The sequence below is a fragment of the Cuculus canorus genome, chromosome 5 (genome assembly GCF_017976375.1).
Source record: "Cuculus canorus isolate bCucCan1 chromosome 5, bCucCan1.pri, whole genome shotgun sequence".
Classification (NCBI taxonomy): Eukaryota; Metazoa; Chordata; class Aves; order Cuculiformes; family Cuculidae; genus Cuculus; species Cuculus canorus.
Genome location: NC_071405.1, coordinates 36,776,725 through 36,798,248, shown reverse-complemented (window position 1 = coordinate 36,798,248; position 21,524 = coordinate 36,776,725). Strand labels below are relative to the sequence as shown.

Sequence of the window (21,524 nt, the reverse complement as noted above, 5' to 3'; positions counted from 1 at the left end):
TTGAGGCCACACTTTTCCTCACTGAGTAGCAACAAACTTATCCTATCACACTTGCCACAAACTCTAATCCCAGAAACCAGCAACAGCTTTTTCAGTAATCTTTTTATCTTCAAAAGACAACTTCCATAAAGTCAACCAGCAAGCTTTCCCTTACTTATCTGGAGCACCTTTGCTGCACCTCAGCACCACTTTGCCGTTGGCGCTTTTGTCCCAACACAAGAGGATGGAATACAACCAAACATCTGCTGTCAGCTACCTAGCATTTTCACTATCTCAGTAAAAAGTTGACCTGGGCACAGCCACCAATTTATCTAACAATTCCAGACACTACTAACTGCTGTTCTCTTAGGTCACTACCCATTTTACCTATCTAATTAAAATCACTTATTGTTTTTCATCTCCATGTACTGCAATAAAAAGACAATGAGCAGAGAGCATTAACAGAACTTTTACACATGACATATGCATACACTATAAATAATGAAGATGCATAGAATTTTCCATTCTTCAATGATCACCATTTAACTGCCCCTCCTCTCTTCCCTTATGCAGCAATTCTCACTTAACTTCTCTATATGTCTCTAAGTATTTTCCTTTCTTCTTTCCTTTCTTCCTCACTCCCACGTTCTTCCTTCCTTTATATCTCTAATCCTGTCCATCTTCTCTTAAAGCTTTTTCTACAAAAATTTTTTTTTTATTCTTTCTCATATGAAGCCACAGTTTTTCTGTCACAGAAGAATTTAGGTTGGAATGAACCTCAGCAGGTCAAAGTAGGTCTAACTAATTTTAGGAGGTATCTTACGGCCTTTCTCACTCCCCCCTCTGAAAACCTGAGGTGCATTTGCTGTGAGGTGCTGAAGGCACTGCTCACAAAGCTGCAAGGAGTCAAAAAGGAAGACAAGCAACTTTTACCTGTTTAGAAATAATTGCAAGAGCAGCCCTTCAGGGTTAAAAGGTGAGAAATTAAATATAAAATGATCCTAGATTCTTCTTTATCCTAACAATCATCTATTTAAGGCATCTGATGCCACTAATTTATGTATGTATTGCACGTAAAAAATTGCAACAATTTCATCAGACTCGGAAGAGAAAAGGTAGTTAGAATCCGCTTCTCAGAATGAAAGCTCTTTGTGGAAATTACAGTCATGAGCCTCTGTACCTAAGAATAACTATTTCCAAAGAATGAACTCTATCTCTCTACTTATTACAGCCTAGCCACATAACCATGTCCTTTACTTAGAGTAAAATTATTCAGATAGATTATTTGCAACTTTATGAAGCATCCATTATCTTCAGCCAAATGCCAGAATGATCTGCAACTGAAGATTCTAAAGTGCATTCAATCATAAAATATGCATTTCCAGGCCAAATATTCTAGAGAAATTAAAAATATGGATGAACTAAAAAGTGTTTAGAAGCATATTTTCTAGTTGAGTGTTTAATTTTCTACTAATTCTAAATTAGTAATTTTCTACTAATAATCTACTAATTAAATTTCTACTAATTTCTGAAATGAAACAAGCTTTATTTCAATGGTAAGTAAATGATTTAAACAGAAATTAGGTACTTAAATAATGTTGTGGACTGAGGCTGATCTGTAATTTTTGTTGCTTCACAGAGTAATGAATCAGTAAGCAGTGTAATTATTTTTATTTCACTAACATTTTTTTATCATTTATTATTTCAAATAATAGACTTTGAGCTAGTCTTACTAACCTCCTCGAGCAAAGCTATTGGACAGATTTACATCCAATTGTCCTGGCACTACCTGCTTAAACACAGTAGACATTCTTGCAGCCCTCCTTTCAGTGCCTAAAGTCAGCCAAAAAAAAGAATAGATGATTAAAAAATTACAGTGTTACTCAGATTAGCATTTAACATAACTGATAAAAATGCCCTTTTTTACACAATACAGCTAATTCTTGCCAATTTTGTACTTCAGATTTATTTTTTAAGACACATGTATGCATTGGCAACAGTATGGAGAGGTTAGATATAGCTAAGCAATGAACATATTTTACAACAAATGAAGCAAAGCATGCACACTTTGGTAATGTTGTTATTTTACAAGAAAAGCCACTGTTTGGCTGTATTAGGCCAATTACCACCAAGTAAGACAAGACAGACACAGTTTCAAGTCACATACTCTTCTTCCTAAGACACTGGAGTTACCATCACGTAAACCGTATCAGGTTTCACCACAGAATAATTGAAATAAAACATAGATAAATATCTTCATGGTTCCACACATGCATATAACTCAAACAGTGTATTCTGAAAGAGTTTTCAGTGCAAGTAAAGCTCTCCTTGGAGAGAAACATGCTCACTGAAACTAGGAGTGAATAAGCTACCTGGAAAATCCAACAATAAAGGAACAACATAATTCATATTGAGTTTCACAAATTGAACTGATACCAAATGAGAGAAAACTCACTCTTCCACTTAACCATAGAAAAGTACTATATCAACCAATTTTACCTGGAGACAAAGCAATTGTTGGTCTAACAGTGACAGTATTACTGCCATTCATTTTGCAGTGGACGGATATCACATTCAGTAAGGCTTGTAGGTATTTTTCCTGTTCTATACTGCTTGAAGATTCTAAAGAAGCAGGAGCTGGAGTCACAAAAACAATGGAATACTTTAAAACACAAGTACATTTATCAACATATAGAATCAAATAGTTCTCTCCAATGATCATCCAATCAGATTCTATGCTGGAAACTAATAGACAGTAACCTAAATAGCTGGAGGCGGCAAAATAAATTTCAAGATGGTCTTATTAAAATTAGTATCTAAGCAGCCCTGTAAAAATTAGTCTCTGAAGTGGAAGCATGATCAGGAAGTGATTAGAAAATGTACATGCAAGAAAAATCACGCTGTTTCTACTGTCTCACATTTTTCTCTCCAACTTTTAAGCAGGGTTTACACATCCTGAAACCCACTTGAATGACCTCTGAGTCTTGTAGTCTTTGAAGCAATGCCACAACAAGTACATTTAGGTCTTTACAATTTAGTTAAATGAAAAGAAATGTCTAAATGAAAGGATTATGTCCTCATCACTTGCACTTATAAAGTTTTATTTTATGAAGAGTAGTGTATGCATTTTAGAAAGAGATTAATAAAAATAGCTTTACTTATCTGAAAGTCTGTTATTGAACCAGGCAGATATATGAATTAATGGTCAAGGGCAATAACGTCCTTGTGAAACATGAAAATTTGTCCTTCATGCTTACCACTTCACACAGTGCTTAAGAGCAGTACAAAGGGACGAAAGACTACTGGTGACTCAAAGCATGAACCCCTTACCTGCACAGCTCATTTCTATAACATGACTGATCCTTTAAGTACTGTATCATACATGAGGGCCACACGACAGCATGGATTTAAACAAAAGATGAGGATGGGGATCCAATAGCAATTTTATAAATCATAGAATCATAGAATGGTTTGGGTTGGAAGGGACCTTAAAGATCATCTAGTTCCAACCCCACTGCCATGGTTAGGGACACCTCCCACTGAATCAGGTTATTCAAAGCCCCATCCAATCTGGTCTTGAACGTGTCCAAGGATGGGGCATTCACTACAACAGGGGAATCTGCTCCATTGCCTCACTCTTCATGAAATGAACACCGAAGAAACTACTCATGTAGGAGATGGAAATCCAGGCAGTCACAATAAGTACCCTAAACATTGCCTGTGAATTATGGAAGTCACCTAATATTCTTTCCAAAATTAACATTGTCCTAATAAGTTATACTCTTCTGAAAAATTAACTATTCTGACAAGTCTTGAGCTGGTCCAGTCTTGATCACACAAAGGAGGAGATTTACTTAATGCAAAGACCCCAGCTAGAATCTTTCAGGTCTATATTTTATAAAAGAAAGATAAAAGTTAAACTAATATTACAATGAAAAACATTAGGAAATACAATGATCTCTTTAATATTTTATAAAATCCTCTATTAAAAGGGACTACATACACTCATTACATAAATTAGTGCAAAGGAAAAAGATAATTTAAGGGAAACGGGAAATTTGTATTTCCTTTCAAACTATTACTTGACTTCTTTTTAATTACTTTCACACCATTCAGGATCCTCTTCTTGACATATGATAATTAAACCAAACTAATACAATATCACATCGTGGGACTTTTGATTCAATCTTGTCACTGATTTCCTGTAGAAAAATAGGTATTTCTATACAGAAGCCCCAGCGGCATCAACTCACCTGTGGTATGTGTGTTTTGGGATTTGAAGAGGCCAACAACACTTTTTCCATGAAAGCCTCCAGATCTAAGCAGAAGAGTACTGTTTTTAGTGTTCTTCCAACAGACAACTGGCAGGCGATTGTGACGGTAACAGCGAGCAACCCTCTGCAGACTACTGTCTTGAACAGACTGAGGTACTACCAGAAGCCCAGGATAACTATTGGCAAAAAGGTGAAAAAAAATTGGACAGCAATTAAAACTGCTTTCAAAATTTTAAACAATGAAGAAAAAAAATCCTAAAATTAGAAGTTGAGTGTACATCTTAATGAGAATACATCCTCAACTCACAGAATTATTTTTTATTTAATAACTTTCATTTTTTGTCCAATCCTAGCAAATATATTAATTTGTACAGAAAACTGCATTTTAAAATCAACTTTAATTATGAAAATAATTGTAAGACTATCACTACTAATCTCTTTCCTTTTAAGGTTACATTTATTTGGTGATACTTTTCTTCTTCATATATCTCTTATCCATCTTCACTATAATGAAGCCATATTTTTAAGCACGACAGAAAAGAGAATTTCGAGGCATGCAAATGATGTTGTAGTTGTGTTTTGACACTTGTATATGAAATATGAGAATTGAAAGGAAAGAATGTTAGATTGCCTGAAGTATCACAAATAAAACAATAGCTTTTGGTCTATGTCAAAATACATTTAAATTTTACAGTCAGATTCCTTGGAACAGCATTTTTGAAACTGCATTTTTGTGTACTTTTTAAAACCTTACAATACACTGAGAGACTAGGAAATTAACTGATACAATAGCTTTAAAAATAGAAACCCCAGCAAGATGGCAGTTGGATTCGTGTCGGTGAAAAAAGTTTTCAAGCAACATGACAGATTATTTTCTATCTCTTCTGAAAAATACTCAATTTAGGTGCCAATTTCACATGTTAAGAAGAAACTAAGATGATGAGTAGGGAAAAGTTAGTGCTTACTAAACAACTTTGTTCCTCTACAATACACATCATTCCTGTAAATTCAGTTCTTTGACATTTACTGAACCTCCCTCATACAAAATCAATGTACATAACACTGATGGTCTTCTTCTTAAAACACAGTAACCAAACAAATATGTCATTAGATATGTATTTGTGTTTTGAGACTTGCAATTCACTCAAGTATTAATTATCTTTTTCCAAAAAGAAAATCCTATTGTATATTAAAATCTGGTGGTTTTGGGTCAGGAAAGTATTGTCTGCTTAATATTCAAAGCATAATGAAAATCTACAGATTTGATGCCTTCATCTGCATTGCACTAAATAGAGATTGACAACCCCCCCCCCCCAGTATTAGTCTGTCACTCCAGATAACTCAGAAAATGGGAAAGAATCTAATATTTTCTTTTGTGTCCTTCTTTCATGAAGAACCAGTGATTTCATTATCCAAAATGAACGCAACAACTAGTCAAAACTGGCTCTAGAGAATGCAAATGCTCTTATGATATGACTCATGCAGATATGCCTTTGTATTAAAAGAATATTTGTGGGTAGTGGTAGCAAACTACATCAGCTTTCACAACAAAAAGAGTGAGTAACATTCATGTGTTAAAACACAGCACATGACTTTCAGCACATGACAAACTTTTATGGCAGTGTAGGTAAATTAATTAATTCAATTTCAATATATATGTTTTATTTGAAGAAAATAGATAGGTATGATTGTTTCTGAGGCTTGCTTTTTTTTTTAAGTTAAGAATAGAATAGATTTTTATATGCAAGTACATTACACAAATAACTTCCAGTACCTACACGGTGAGTTACAGAAACCATACTGAGAGAGGGAGTTATACCAGCTAACTTTATTGGATAAGCCAGAAGCCTGAAAAATAACCTAATGGTTTAGACATCAGTTTAGAAAGCCAAGAGAGAGAAACCACTTCAAGAGGCAATTCAGAGTACCTAGGTTAGTTTCGTCCAAAAGTCCAGAGCCAATCTCTTTCAATGGACTATAGAAAGAACCTAAGAATAAAGACTTCAATTGACAGAGGTTCTGGGGCAGTTTTGAAAGCTCACTTCTGACTACCATTGCTGGCACTCTTTCTGAATCTGATGAATACACATGCAGCCATCAGAAGAGTAGTCACTGAGTGGAATAAAAATAGCTTCGAAATGAAAATTCCTACTCTAGACAGAATTCTTCTCAGAACAAGATGCTTAAATGGATACATCATGTGATATCTGTGTTATGTCATCTTTTTTTTCAACTACTTGACTGAATTGGTAAACTCACCTCCTGCAAAGTGAATACATCCTGTTCAGTGCAGTTATTCTTAAGTATTCCGTTTTTGAGCGAGAAGAGTTACTACTGATGGTCCCTAGTCCCAAACGCTGATAGTCTCTGAAACAGGCTCTTTCTACTAATTGCTCCATTGTTGATTTTTCTGATGCTTTTAGGGTACCACTTGTGTGCAGCTCACTGTCATCTGAAACTAAAGTTAAAAATCTTTGAGTTTGCTACTGAGGAGGCCAGCAGTTACACAGAAAAAGATGATATTTTCTTCTGAACAAAACATTAGTTTGTCTTACTGTCAATGATGCATAACAAGAACTAGTACATACAACTCACAGTTTATAGAAAATATAACCAACATAATAATATTTTACTCAGGAAACCTGAATACATCACACAGTTACTGACTGCACCTGTGAATGGCATGGTTAGCAACTCTTTCACTAAAAACTGGAAAATGTTATATCCTATATTCATTTGAACTGAAGGGAAGGCACATAATCTTTAGTTCAACAGCTTATGAAAACCTGTTAAACTCACAACTGCTATACAAATATGTACACAACACAGAATAATGAAAAATACGCACGTAAATTCACTAAACAGCCAAGATAAAATGGACCTCACAATTATTTTAACTATCTTCAAAACATGTAACAATCTTTTTAAGGCTTAGCTCAAATAAAAAAAAGTTTGTGTGTCATAATTTCACAACACACAACTGTTGGTGTCTTTATCCCTCAGTTTCAATGTCAAACAGCAGCCTTCTCCAACCGTGCGCATCAGCTGCATTTTCCAAAGCAGAAAAATCTTTAACCATGAGAGATAAAAAACATGTCACAAGTTTAAACTACACTGAAATTCAAGTCAAGCAAGGTCTTTGTACAAAACCTGCCACCTGCCTGTTATTGACACTTCCAACTATTTCCAAATACTTCTAAAAGTAGATCTACTGTTCACAGCATGTATCAGTTACTTGCTACCCCCTCAAGCACTGAAATATGTGTATGAAGGGAAGTATTTCTTCATGAACAAGACACTGGAAAGCATATAAGGATTTAAATTTAAAACAGGACTTTATAACTGGAAATTAAAATTATTAAAAAAAATTATACAATTAATATTACACTGGCAGTAGACAACATTCAGAATTTACAGAAGTAGAAACCATATATATTTTTTTGTGCATTTTAGCATAAAATGTATAATTTTATTGCAATTTTATTGCCTTGCAGCTCACCAAACAAAATCAACTATTATCTACGTAACCTAAATAATAAGGAGTTCAACACTGTGGATATCTCCTCTTTTTTTCCGTGTTTTCATATTTGTCATCATAAGAAAGAAGGTATAAAACAGTTACAAGTACAAAGACTCCTAACAAGAAACAAATTACTTTGAGAAATAATTTTATTTTTGGGACATACTGAAATTTGATATTTAGCAGTTTTCAATGGATAGCTTATAAGTGACTCGGATAAGATGAGGGTGTGTTTTTAGAAACATTTTTTTCTAAATCCACAGTCTGTGGGTTTTACAGTCTCCCGTTTTATGGGACACACCAGTATAATCACCTATAGAAAAGAGAGTTTAATAGCGATGAGATACTAAACGCTGAAAATAAAAAAATGGGGAGAAATTGGAGAATAATAGGTATTTATTAGCAACAACCAACAGAGTTCTGTGCCAGTTTTGGAAATCACACTGCAAATTATATGCGGACCAGCTAAAGAGGACTGAGAAAAGCGCCATGGAGACGATCAGAGTCCTGTCAATGATAAGAAAGAACTGAAAGAACTGCATGTATTTAATATCCAGAAGAGAACAGAGAAGAGAAATATTACAAGAGTCCATAAATACATTAGGCACTGCGATCAAAACGAAAGGAATAATCTCCTCTATATGCATGTGGTGACAGAATAAGAAGTGAAGGCTTTAAGTTGTGGCAAGGAAATGTTTAGGCCTGAATATCAGAAAGTTTCTTGTTTTTCTCTAGCATTAAGCAAAGTTAAAGCATTAGTATTATACAGATTGCCTAGAGTTGTGGAACCTTCATCTTTGAAAGCTTCTATGAAAAAGTTAGGTAAACATCTATGAGGAACAGATTAAGTATGTTGATCTTGCCTTAGGGCAGAAAGATGGAAGTAGATGATCTCTTGAAGTTCCACCCAACCCTATCTTTAACACTTGTTTTGAAGACCATGCATCACCTGCTGCAAATAGTTCCCCTTTGCTTCATTGCTGGTATAGCTGCACAGTTTCCCATACTTCAGATTTTGAGACTTGTAAACAAAAAGTCATTCACAGCGATTCCTACGGCTATTTGTCATCTGTTTACAGGAGAGAATACAGGGGCAGAATCACTTCCTTCGACCTGCTTGCCACGCTTCTTTTGATGCAGCCGAGGATACGGCTGGCTTTCTGGGCTGCGAGCGCACACTGCCGGCTCATGTTGAGCTTCCCATTGACCAGCACTCCCAAGTCCTTCTCCACCGGGCTGCTCCCAATCACATCATCTCCCATAGTGTTCATGGAAGAATGCAATTGTATAAGTACACAGGTATGATTGTGCTTGGTGTGTCTGGGCAAAGAACGCACAACCACTTAAAAATCACACAGGTACAGTGTGCAGAACTGCTCCTGACCCAAAGAGTATGCAACATCAGCTGGCATACTAACTCAGCACTTAAGGAAGATGCTAGAAATGCAATTAAGAATGCACTTTTTCGGCACTGTAAAGACCTTCTCTAGTTTGAAACCTTTCTTTTTGCCCTTTTTCCACCACTGTTATCTTGAATGAAAGAAGAGAATCAATATTTTCTAGCTTTCCTGGAATGGTTTTCTTCCATTTCATAGAGAATGGAGACAGTGCAGTAACACAGTCCCTCTTCAGACTACATTTATGCATCTGCTTGTAAGTCAGATAAGTTGCCTTCCTCACTGACCAAATATTCAAAAGGAAAATTGGGCTTGTTTGATGTCTTGAAGAAATTATTAGTGTCTGATAAACACTTCTTTATCTGAAATACTTATTTTTTTTTTAAAAAAGGAAAGAACAGTATGACAAAACAATACCTGTTTATGTACAGGAGAATCTGGTTCCCTCTAGTGGTTTATTATAAATTAGCACTGGTCCAGATAAGGATATACTGACAGCAGCATATGGTAGGAAAAGAAGTATTTGGAAAAAAGTCAAACTCCACACCATCACATGAACTACACAAAGTGCCCAAATCACTTTCTACCTTCTGTCCCCACATCCTTGCAACCAAAATTTGGGAAAATGGTATTTTCAGTAGTAATGACTTCCGCTGCTTTCAGAAATCGTTTGTCACTTCCACTTCCGCAAAAGTCTCCCATAGTATTTGTTCTTTCTTGAATCTCACGAATTACTGCTTCTCATTATAGGCTAAATGCAGATGTCACGATGTCTAAACCTAAATGGAAGCTACAGCACACTTCTGTGCTGTTCCATCTACACTAATAATGATAAAGAAGACACTACAGGAAAATAGTTAAATAATTAAAAATTAATAACCTAGTATTCTACTTTACCATTGAATGAAGTCAACTTCCTCTTCTCAACATCACAAAAGAAAACACTTACTAAATGTACATATTTGAAATCTTTCTCTTTCCTGTCTAGGAAGACTCTGCAATTTCTTCTTGAAGATATTACTTATTCAATATACTGGAATGGAAGCATAATAGGATAGACTCATCAACCAACACAGAAAAAACACATTTTGCTATTACCAGAGATATCATCATCTTCATTCCAGCCTGGGCGATTCCCTCTTTCTTCCACTATTGTTCCTGTCTTCTTCTTTAACAAATATTGTCGGCCAATTGTCATCTTCCCAGCACGTTTTGCTCCTTTCACAAGGCTCTTTGAGAAGGTACTATAAATTCATAGCAACATAGTATTTAGAAAGATGCATACAATTCTCCTTGATAACATGTATAGATTTTTAAGACTAATTCCCTTACCCAAATAAAATGTATTTCATAATTTTTCATTTAATATAACGAAAAAAATTATCATCTCCAGAAAAAATGGCTTCCTGTATTAATTTTTAAACATAAATTTTACTATTTGTGTCTATTCTGTCTAATGGTAATGAAAAAGCAGCCATCATCTTTAAGTATTTGCACAACCTACAAGGCTGACAAAGTAAAAGCAGGAAAGACAGAAATTATTTTTTTTAGGATTCCATGATTAGCTTGGAATTCTACTTTTCTGTGTCAACAATACAATCATCAACAGAAAATTACAGGAAAAAATTCTTGAAAAGACTAGTGATCCATCTAGTCTACTAAAAAATTACTGTATAACATAAACTTCAAAAAAGGACCCCAAGTTCAAACTCTAGACTACAAAACACTAGAACAACTGTGCAGATTGCACTAAGGGTAAAATTAATTCTAATCCACACTGGGTTATTAATCTGCAAAGCAATACACGAGAAATCTGGGTTTTATGTTGGTATAACTTGCATAGCTGTATGCATTTCAAGATGTAATGAGATGCTTGTTCAGATTTACTTTAGCTAGACATTTGAATAAATAATATATTCCTATACCAAACTGCCACATGCTAATCTATCTTTTATCCAGTAAATATAAAAAGATGCAGAATAGCAAGCAGTTATTTTGAATTTGCTGAAAACTGCTTGATGGATCTGTATTTCTGCAAAGTGGTCAGATTGTTCAATGTATATGACTAATAATAAACAAGAACATCAGTAACAAAGTAAGAAGAATGTATATACCGGAATGAAGTGTTCTTCTCTTTTTGTTTTGGTAAAATTATCTGTGGTGCTGTTTGCCCAGCTGCAAACGCAAAAGTGCTGAAGATAGACTGAGGATAACGGAACTTCATTAACTGTTTCTTAAATATGTCCACCACTTCAGGGCTTACTTCTTCATCAAATGCTACTTTAATTAACTGCATATTAAAGACATGAGATGTTAGAAACTGAAAAAGCAATTCTAGAATTAAAGAAATTAAAAGATCCTAAAATATATAAGCAAAATTCCCATACTTATGTAGTACTATGCCCATGAGAAAAGACAAATATACATACATCCATCTTATTGATTTTGAGGGATATTATACAGCTTATTAATGTTTTATTTAATTTTTACATTTATGTCCTAATACTAAGGCATTTTCACTAAGAAGCATCTGGAATTCTCATAATATCAAACACAAAATATTTTGGTAAATCCAAGTAGTAGCACTGGCACTAAAATGTCTGTAACACTTCAAATACTAGTCACATGGGACAGTTTAGCATGGAAATATTCTGCCAGCTCTGCCCATATACTGGGAACGAAGGTCTGTGAAGCACTTCAAAGACTCTCAACAAACCAACAGTTTCAGCATTCATATGGCACAACCATTATACTTGCATTATTTAGTCATTCCAATTTTTGCCTCATCTTGCAAAGTATAGAGAACTGCTAGTAGTAAAAATGTAATAGCACAATCTGATCCTTAAAAAGGAACTAAACTTGTGCTATTCAACACTGATCCATCCAACCTACAAAAATCCTTTTCGAAAAGGTTTTGGGAGTGGAGGGAGCGGGGAATAAAGTTCCCATCCCATTGTCCTCAGCCAACAGGACAACAGTCAGCAATTTGGGGTGGGGTGGGAGGGGAGAAGAAAAGAAAATAGGGAATCCATAAAAGGGCCCAAAAGAACTTTGAAAGAATGTGGAAAAAGTGAACAAAGAAATATCTTAGAGCTTTATTTCTGACTGCATACCTTTACACCTTTTGAATGTCTTTTGTTTGCCATCTAGAAGGCGAATATCATGATCGTTTTTTTAATTTCACTTGTTTTGTAAATACTTTCCAAATGACTAATAACTCTGTTGTTGTAGGACCTCCTTGAAAGGAGCTCTTGAATCTTTTGGGGTCACACTGATTTGAATTTTTAAAGACATTAAATAGCACAACTGCAGCCAAAACCTCCTTAAAGTCATAATTAATAAACAAAGAGGAGGGACTATTTCATACTGTATTGAACTCTACCTTGCTACAAAGGGAACAGAAAGTAAACTGTTTGCTGATTGTTTTTGTTCAAATAACCTAATACAAAACTATGCTAAACAAAAGCAAAGATGATGTTTGACCAGAATCCAGCACTAAAAACACTGAGCCGTGTCTGTATTTAGCACATCGTTGAAATATGCTAACTATTCTGGTAAAAAGATTTCTAGAAAATAAAAGTCCTCATGAAGGGCTCTCTGAAGTCCACAAGAGCAACATTCTTTTGGTTGTTTTACTCACTTGTAGTCCTGGTATTATGTTTTTGAATAGGATATAGAAGGATGAATAACTAAATAACGCCCATTAGCGTAATGAACTAGCAAAATGCTGATGATCTATTTTATTATGTTAGAGTTATTGTTCTCAATGAAAACATATTTCTTTAGTCAGCCAACCCAACCAAATCTTTCTATCTGAACTACTGCAATCTATTTTCAGTCCATGATATAAAAACCTTCAACTTTCGATCCATGGTTTGACCACAGTTAAGATCACCACCAAGAAGAAATGTTTGTGGAAGATCTCAGGGACTTCATGATTTGTAATTCTTAGAAGTCCATCTCCATCAACTACCCTGCAGTACATGCTTCTGATGAACACACTGAGGGGGACCCTACAGACACGAAACTACCAGGATCTGTGCATGTCATACGGAAAGATCTAAAGAGTTGCTTTGGACATTGGCAGCATCATACGCAGCTGTGTGTTAACTCAGATCGGAACTATTTTGAAAATGATCGTAGTTGATTTTCTTAAATTTGTTAAATAAAATGAGTTACAGATACAGTTTTGGGTTTTTTTGTCAGACCTTGCACATGTATGGCTTTTCCATATTCATTCCATGTAGATGTAAGGAGAAAGAAAGCATGTTCCCATCGACCTCTATTTACTCACATTAAGAGTTTTTGTACCCAAAACAGCTCTTTACCAGATCAAAAAATAAAAAGGTGAGGAAAGGAGTGAAAGAAATCAACTATGAAAACAGCAGCCTTAAGTAAATATCAACTAGGCCAAGAAATGCTAGGGTTTCTATGAGAGGACTGAATTCTTTATTGGTTTTACAGGGCAGAAAACTCTTCACAAACATTAGGACAAAGTGCTACTCAGAAGTATTTTGAGCTGACTGTGTTGTCACATATATTTTTACAAAACTTCCTTTTACCTGAAAGGTAGCTGAAGCGATCTGCAGTCCTTCCTGCATACTCTGCTGCAGCTGATTCTGTATAGTGATCTTCTTCTCCTTCGTAACAGATGCAATGGGAAAGCTCCGGATCACTGTCTGCTCTCCAACTGAGGACCATAAAATTATATTTCAGATACTTGTTAGATCACAGAATCAGATCTGCTTTCATGAACTTGTATTTTGAATAGATAGGAATGAGTAAGTACAAAGCAACATGAAAATAATGGTACAGAATTAATTTCAGGCAAAATACCTGAAAAATTTAGTAAATTCCTAAAGTACTATTAGTAATTTGAATCTCTGCTTAATTTCAGCTGTGAGGATTAGGAAAATATGCCTACTGAGTTCTTCTACATATCAGAAATGCACACCTGAAATTTAGGTTGGTAGGGGGCAAAGAAACAATTTCAAATTTATTCAGATTTTATATTGCATTATACAACTTGGAAACAATGAACAACGTACATTCATATCTTTACATATTGACCATGAACTTTCCAAAATAAATTTATACTTCTGAAAGACAATCTGCTTAGAAATGACAAATGTCAAAACATGAAAAGTTATCATTCAGAAGAGCTATTTCCATTACATATTAAAAAGAATACAGAATTTATTAATAAACATTTTAGGGAGAATACTAACTCAGAAATATTTTTCATTTAACATACTTCCAGTGGCTGTAAAAGACTGCTTAAAGAAGAGCTAGAATTACTGGAAGCTGCAGATCTCACACGGTACATATGTTCTCCCAGTGGTGAAGAAACTTACAAGTGTTGCTCTGTAAAGCAGCATTATTAGACCAACTTTACAGATGGAACTGAGATATAAAATACTAAGCATTTTGTCCATTCAAAACAGAAAGACTATGGAAATTACTAAAGTATGGCCAGGAATGTAATTATTTTCTATCTCCAACTTTAGGCAGTCTGTAAAAAAGCCCATAATGCAATGTGACAATCTATTGAAGCTTCCTCTAAGACAAGTATATAGTCTGATTTTACATCATATAAATTACTGAAGACGGCACTCTAAATATGTACCAATATACAGGAATAAAACATCTGGCCCCTAATGTCTTATCTGAAGTAATAAACTCTAGTTAAGTTAAATGCAAAATCAAAATCAATCATTGTCATATCTAGTGATAAAGACCAATTTTAAAAGATTATTCTTATAATCTGATCAACATGAAAAATTATACCGTGAAGTATGCATATTTTGATGTTGATGTTTTGAACAGATGCTCAAACATTTCAAGGTCAGCCCAAAGTCCTGCCTATTTGAAGGACCACAATTACCACTGTTCAACTTGTCTTACCCAGCTGATCATGAGGTGTGCCTTTAAATATAATCCTGTAAGTGGTAAGGAACAAAGCTCCTTCAGCAGGGAGAATGTGAGGACCTCCAAGCAATCCTCCTGTGGCTTCCTCTCTGCCATCAGGATCCAGTAGCACACGTAGACCTTCACAAACAAATTCTTCTCCTGGTAATAAAGCTGGTCGTAGAATTTTGGGCTGATGCAAATAAACAGAAGTGTAAGTGTAATGATGATACCACTGTTATACCTCAGTCTAGTTACAATATTTGGCTCTAAAAGCTTCAAAACAAAATTGTTATGAGACTGAGTGCAAAGGGAGATAGAGTTTGGATTCAACTAAGAGAACTGGTCTCAAAAAACAGCGGGCATGCAACAGCTTGTTTATGATCGGAAGTTTGGCTCCAGTAGTTTCATAAGTTCATATTTCATGAGACCAAAGCCAAGCACTTTATTTATCACTACTGAAAATTTTCTTTCAATGTTTCGATGTTTCCTCCGAACATTATGAGGGAGTATAAAAAGATTACTAAAGTGCATGATTCTAATACTTGTAGAGAATACAAATACGTTTCATAACACTTGCCTTCTGTATTGGTGGAAGCCGTCTACTCTCACGATGGACAGCCTCCAGGGTCTCTATGTGCATTGCTACAATGCCTGGAAAGCAGTAATACCATAACTCAAGTCTCATATAATATGAAAGAGAAAGTTGCAATCTAATTAAAACTGTGGTATTCTGAAATTCTCAACTTTAAAGATCAAGTGAATAATCATTTGAAATTCAGCAGCAATAGCTGCTAGAAAAAAAAACCTTAACTTTCTAACATCACTGAAACTAACTGAAATTAAAAAGTACACTTCTCTCACTAGGAAAAAAAAAAGAAAAACAAAAAAGACTACAAGCTACTTTTTTACCTGGTATCATGCAATGAAGACCCTTGATGTGATCCTGTGTAACTCCACTCTCTGTGCACACCTTGTCAATAAATCTGGTTATGAATCGTACAACTGCGTTTGCAACATCATTGTTCTCAGAGTCCTCAAATCCACTTTCAGTGTCATAACTCTCTGCAACACTGCCTGCAATACTATGGACATAAAGAAGCAAAATTTCAAGTGTTATTAATTCAGCTGGTGATGCACATATGATACCTGGCTAGAGACAGACAAGCTGTACATTTTTTTTTTCTAGTTACAATACATAAACCTTGCTACAAACACATGGTGGGACCACAATTACACCATATTTTTTCACTGTCATTAACACTGTCAGAACTGCATGGAGAACTTTGCCTCCATAAGTACAGTATAGACAGGCCCACAAGAGAGAAAGAGCTGCTTGGAGGTGAGCTCTATGTCTTCTCTTCACAGAGTCAAGTACGTTATTTGCAATCCACAGTAAACAAATATCCAGTGACATATGGAAGGGTACATTAAATGAATATTTTGGTTGCTGAGCAAAGCATTCAAAAGCTAAAAAGACCGTAAGAAAAGTTTTTTGTGCATCAGAGAGAAAATGCAAGCAAGTCAGTGGGAGATGTACTTTAAATACCTAAAAATGCCTCCCATAATAATATTAAGGGTCAGAGTCATACATTGCAACATCTATTGCAGCCTGTCTACCAAGCATGTCCTAATGCCTGAGCTCAGAGGTGTTTAGTCAGCAGAAATGAGTACACACGGGAAGTCTGATACAGATAACTTGCCTATCTTTTACTTGATGTAAGTGTTCCCACACAATGTTTCTACAATTTTATCAGGTGGGAATTCTGATGGATCATAGGTAATAATGAAGACAATAAATAGAGAGAAAGGAAGGATTATTATGAAATGTCCTGGATATGCTCGCTAGGGAGTATAATTTGCGTTATACTGCTCCTGTCTCCTTCATAATTTAACCTTTCGCCCTCTTGCTTTCTGTGACCTCAGTGCCTTTCTTCCTTGCAGCTGCTGCACAGAAATTTTAATTTTATGGATGCTATGCAAATGCTTTTTTGATTTTAGGTTCATATACTGCTTTTTCAAGTTATATAAAAACTAATAAAATCATTCTAAGGCTGCTGTTCTCATCATGCCCTATGTTTGTCTTCAACATTCACATTACTGGATTAAAAATTCTTACTGTGAAAACAAAATTTTTATGTTTCTTTAAATGATGGTAAATTACTCCCCAGATAAAGTTGTGTTATAAGAGGAATCATGTTAGTCTTCTTGATCTCCTTAATTAATGAACTTGAACAGAAGAGAAGATACTGAAATAATCTGGTATTTAGAATAAGTCCTGAAAACTAAGAAGCATTTGAAAACCGTGGCCCATCCTGGCTGATGACCACTGCACCCACCTGTTTGTGACAATACTGTTGCTTCCACTCTCCCAGTCGCCAGTAGCTGATGTTCTCAACAACTTGTTCTTACTTGTATCCAGTGGCACTAGCAGGTAGACCATGAGGTTAGCAAAATGAATTGCCTGACTGAAGACTGTACTTTCCTCATTCTGGACCAGCTCCTGCTGTGTTTGTTTATTAAGAGTTGGCCATAATCGCAGCTGTTCAGCAGCCAGGTCCATTGCTGTCTTATCCTGATCTGGACCTAAAAAATTTTTCTCCTAGAAGACATATAGGAAGAAATATAAAGAAACAGAAGATAGAATAAAGCTACAGCTTAAAAGACAATGTTTAGTTAAAACTATTTATTAAATTGTTCATTAAACAACTTCAATTGATTAAAATATATATTAATTGCTTTAAAAAGCAAATAGCTACAACTCAATAGGGTTTAAGGAGAGTTATGATCATAGTTACTGAGGTTTGATGGCAGTATAATGAAATATGCAAGCAGCACAGTGTGGACAGATCTAAATAACATAATTTCTTTCCAGATCACTTTTATGTTATATGATCTTCCATGTTTCTTCAGAGTGGTTTACCGATTTTAATATAGCTGCTCTTCTTAGCTTCTCCACTTAGCTCACATAAGAACGAACATAAATCAGATTGAGAAAAACCATGCAGCTCACTGCTTAACGCACGTGATACTCTCCAAATTCCTGGGATGTTCAGGTGAGGCAAGTTTTTATATAAACAGTTTCCAGATCAGCTAAAATATTCATGTTTTCACATGTTGGAGTCCAATTCTAGCATTTGCTTAAAGAAAAGCTGGTAGATGGCACATAGTCAAATTATTCTACAGCCTAAGGAAATTAGGATAAGGGATCCCACAACTGATATTATTGACCTAATGCCTGATGTTAAATTATTAAAGGACTAGGTATCTATCTTGTAAACGCTTTTTCCATATGAAGTTAAAAGTTGAACTAATTTTCCATATAAACATGTGAGAGGGTTAAAGGAGATACTTCCTTGAAAGTTCTATTCTTCACATCTTTCTTTACATATTGTCAGATTGGAAGGGGCTCCCCATACGCAGTCTCACAGTCTTTTTCTCTTTATTACAATATGTCTGACATGCCTTTTCCAATCTTCATTCTGACTACATGTCTGGGGATATCTCTGTCCATTTTACTTCCTCTCTTTGCATTGCTGTATAACTGAGTATCATACACTTTTCAGTCACATAGTTAATAACAATATTTTCATACTAGAAGAGATTACAAATGTCTCCTTACTATGTGTATGTGCTTCTTCTTAAAAAAGATAAATCCTATTTTAGCATGCTGCAAGGCTTCCCATTATACTTTCATTTTTGTATTAGAGATGTACTTTCCTCCTACTGAGAGAGAATTTGTGTTCTGGAAGATCCATTTAATTCTATTAAAGCCAACTGAGTTTCAACATAAACCACCCAGAGGTTTGGTAATAATCTAACATTGGACATTAGAACTGCTGCTAGCTTGGGTTTTTCATATAACAGAACTTCTGCTAGTTTATAACATTGCTGTATGATAAGCTATTACTCTCAGGGAAAACATATACCTTAAGGTGTGGAAAAGTATACAAAAAAGTAGCTCCTTGAAAAACCATAAGAGCAACATCAAATTATAATGCTTTGCAGATAATTGCAATTTTTCATGTCACTGTACACTGCTTAATATGGGAAAAATGAAAGAAAAATACAGAAAATTGGAGGAACCGTAATTTATCTCTCTCTAAATTAGGGGACAATTAAAACGTGAATAAAAATACTACCTCGATATTTACTTTAATATATTCTCCTACCTTTTGTTTCAACTGTACTGCATGGTTGTCATCTTTGGCTGTAAGGTAGAGGGAGCGAACTTGATTTTGCACATTGCTATAGAAGGTTGTTTCCCAAAACTGTTGGTTAGTCCAGATAGGATGGTCTTGTACACAGGTGTATGCAAACTGACTAACTCCAGGTGCTAATTTCTGAAGGTAAAAAAAGTGTAAAATTGACAAATTAGCCGTATTATTTCATTTCCATTAAAGGCTATGGCTTGAGTATAGGTAAAATCTGAGTAGACTGAAATATGCAACACACACCATCTTTTGTACATCTTTTGTGCAATATAGGAAAGAGTAATTATCTTTAATTTTGTGCCATTAAAGAAATTAACATACAGGAAGCCTGTATAAAATCTAATGCTAGTGTAAAGATTTGCTTTCTTGACTCGGGAGAAAAATGAGGCCTCAGAGGAAGGATTTTGTGATGATAGTACAGAATACATTTCTAATATAAAACATTTTCCTTGCCAACAAAATACAGTATTTTTAATAACTTAGTCCTACAACATAGAAATCAGTATTCAAACAGATGAATTTTCTTCTCATTTTATTTAAAAATCAGAACTATGTAATAAAATTTAAAATAATTGTAAGTGGCAACTGACTCCTTCTAACAAGTTGCATTTATTGCAACAGCAGATTAGAAAAATTGTTCTCTTCACTGTTATGTACTGTACTCCATGACCCAAAGTCAGCTCCTGAGAGAGTACTACTGCAGTATGTTCTTTGAAGTCACAAGATTCCTATAAGGTCTCAAATAAAACCAGAATTGTTACAGCATTATTCATTCTGAATTCACCGTTTTTTTTTCAAGTAAGTCTATTTATTTAGGTAGCATGATCTTACAGCGAGTCGTTTAATATCTTTGATAACTACGTACAATGTAAGGAAATACATTTAAATGACTCAAATAATGAAGAATGAAATCTTATATCATACATTCTTACTTTTGAGAAAAAAAAAGGCCACAAAAAATTTGTTTTGTATATTGCATATAGCAAAGAAGCAGGTAATCTAAATCCTGCTTATGATTACTTCTAGAGTAGAACCGAAGAATAAAGTCCATTATTGGGTGTCTCGTTTAATTACTTTCACTCAAAATACTACTCATATTTGAAATAAACAGTATAAATAGAAGTTAAGTTTTACTTCAATGATTAGGCTGTAAAACAATTTCCTGTAGAGCTTAAATCACTACTTGATTTAATATTTATAATTGCACAACTGTACACAACAGCCAGTATGTATAATACGTCCTTAGTAGGCACCCAAGCATTCAAATGGAAGGCTAGGAATTTACTACTGAAAATTCTGAACTCTGGTTTACAGATTTCTGGTTTTGCAATTCTTCGAACTGTGTTTTCCACACTATGCTCTTCCAAGTACATCATGAACTAGAATTCCTGATCATGTGCCATGTATTCATTCCATATCAAAGACAAGGTTCTTTGAAATGATATGTTTGAGGAAATGATAAGTGACATGCTACTAAAATTTACCAAACTGAAATACTCTCGCGATTAACCATCACAAAGTGAAAAACAATTTTTATGTAATCATGCAGAATTTAATCAAAATCTATTGGTAACCTGTTAAAAAATCTAAATGTGTGGAAGACTCAAATTACGTTCAATGTGATTGTTCATTCCATACAGATTGAAAGAGAAGACAGCTGTTTCGTGTAACAAATTCCCAAGTTTCATTTGTGATGCAGTTGATGATAGCTCACAGGAAACAATAACTGATCGCACAGCAATGGCTTCATGTTTGATCTAGCTGTTAATTCACAGAACAGGACAGCTCAAACAGTGTCCTATTGATCTTCGTACTGACTGCTGGGCATCCCTTGAAAAAATCTCAGACATGTAAAATATACACTAATTCATGACTATGTCAAGTGTGTTAATTGGCAGGACAAATACCAGTACATGAAATTGAGTTTTTTAATTGAAAAATGAGAAAATGTTAAAACAAATAATATATAGGAGGACTACCTTTATCCTCCTATAAAGCTACCTCCTTCACAGCAATCTTAGTTCTTTAAGACCTTGTAATTTCACTTCTTTCACCTTCGGTAGGCATGTACATAGCTAGCTTAAAATGGAGTAATTTATTCAGCTGTGCTAATTAATAGAGGGACTACAGAACGGATCCGGCCCAATCATCCACCTAACTCAAAATCCACATGCACAACACTTGTATGACAGAGGAAATGGGATGACAGGTAGATCATGGAATACAAATATGG

At 34.9% G+C, this 21,524-nt stretch overlaps 1 protein-coding gene across 6 annotated transcripts in view; it reads right to left on the bottom strand.

Moving 5' to 3' along the window:
- Positions 1–21,524, bottom strand: part of SBF2 (SET binding factor 2) — a 259,658-nt gene that overhangs the window by 35,591 nt on the left and 202,543 nt on the right. For 5 of the 6 annotated variants that reach the window (XM_054067549.1, XM_054067552.1, XM_054067554.1 and 2 more), the window contains 12 exons: positions 19,250–19,420; positions 17,417–17,679; positions 15,990–16,162; positions 15,658–15,731; positions 15,075–15,270; positions 13,733–13,860; positions 11,285–11,460; positions 10,269–10,414; positions 6,513–6,711; positions 4,233–4,429; positions 2,479–2,616; positions 1,717–1,812 (listed from right to left, as the gene is read on the bottom strand). In XM_054067549.1, coding sequence (XP_053923524.1) covers positions 1,717–1,812; positions 2,479–2,616; positions 4,233–4,429; positions 6,513–6,711; positions 10,269–10,414; positions 11,285–11,460; positions 13,733–13,860; positions 15,075–15,270; positions 15,658–15,731; positions 15,990–16,162; positions 17,417–17,679; positions 19,250–19,420 — 1,957 coding nt within the window. The remainder of the gene's footprint in view (positions 1–1,716; positions 1,813–2,478; positions 2,617–4,232; positions 4,430–6,512; positions 6,712–10,268; positions 10,415–11,284; positions 11,461–13,732; positions 13,861–15,074; positions 15,271–15,657; positions 15,732–15,989; positions 16,163–17,416; positions 17,680–19,249; positions 19,421–21,524) is intronic. The other variant, XM_054067555.1, reaches the window with a different exon arrangement.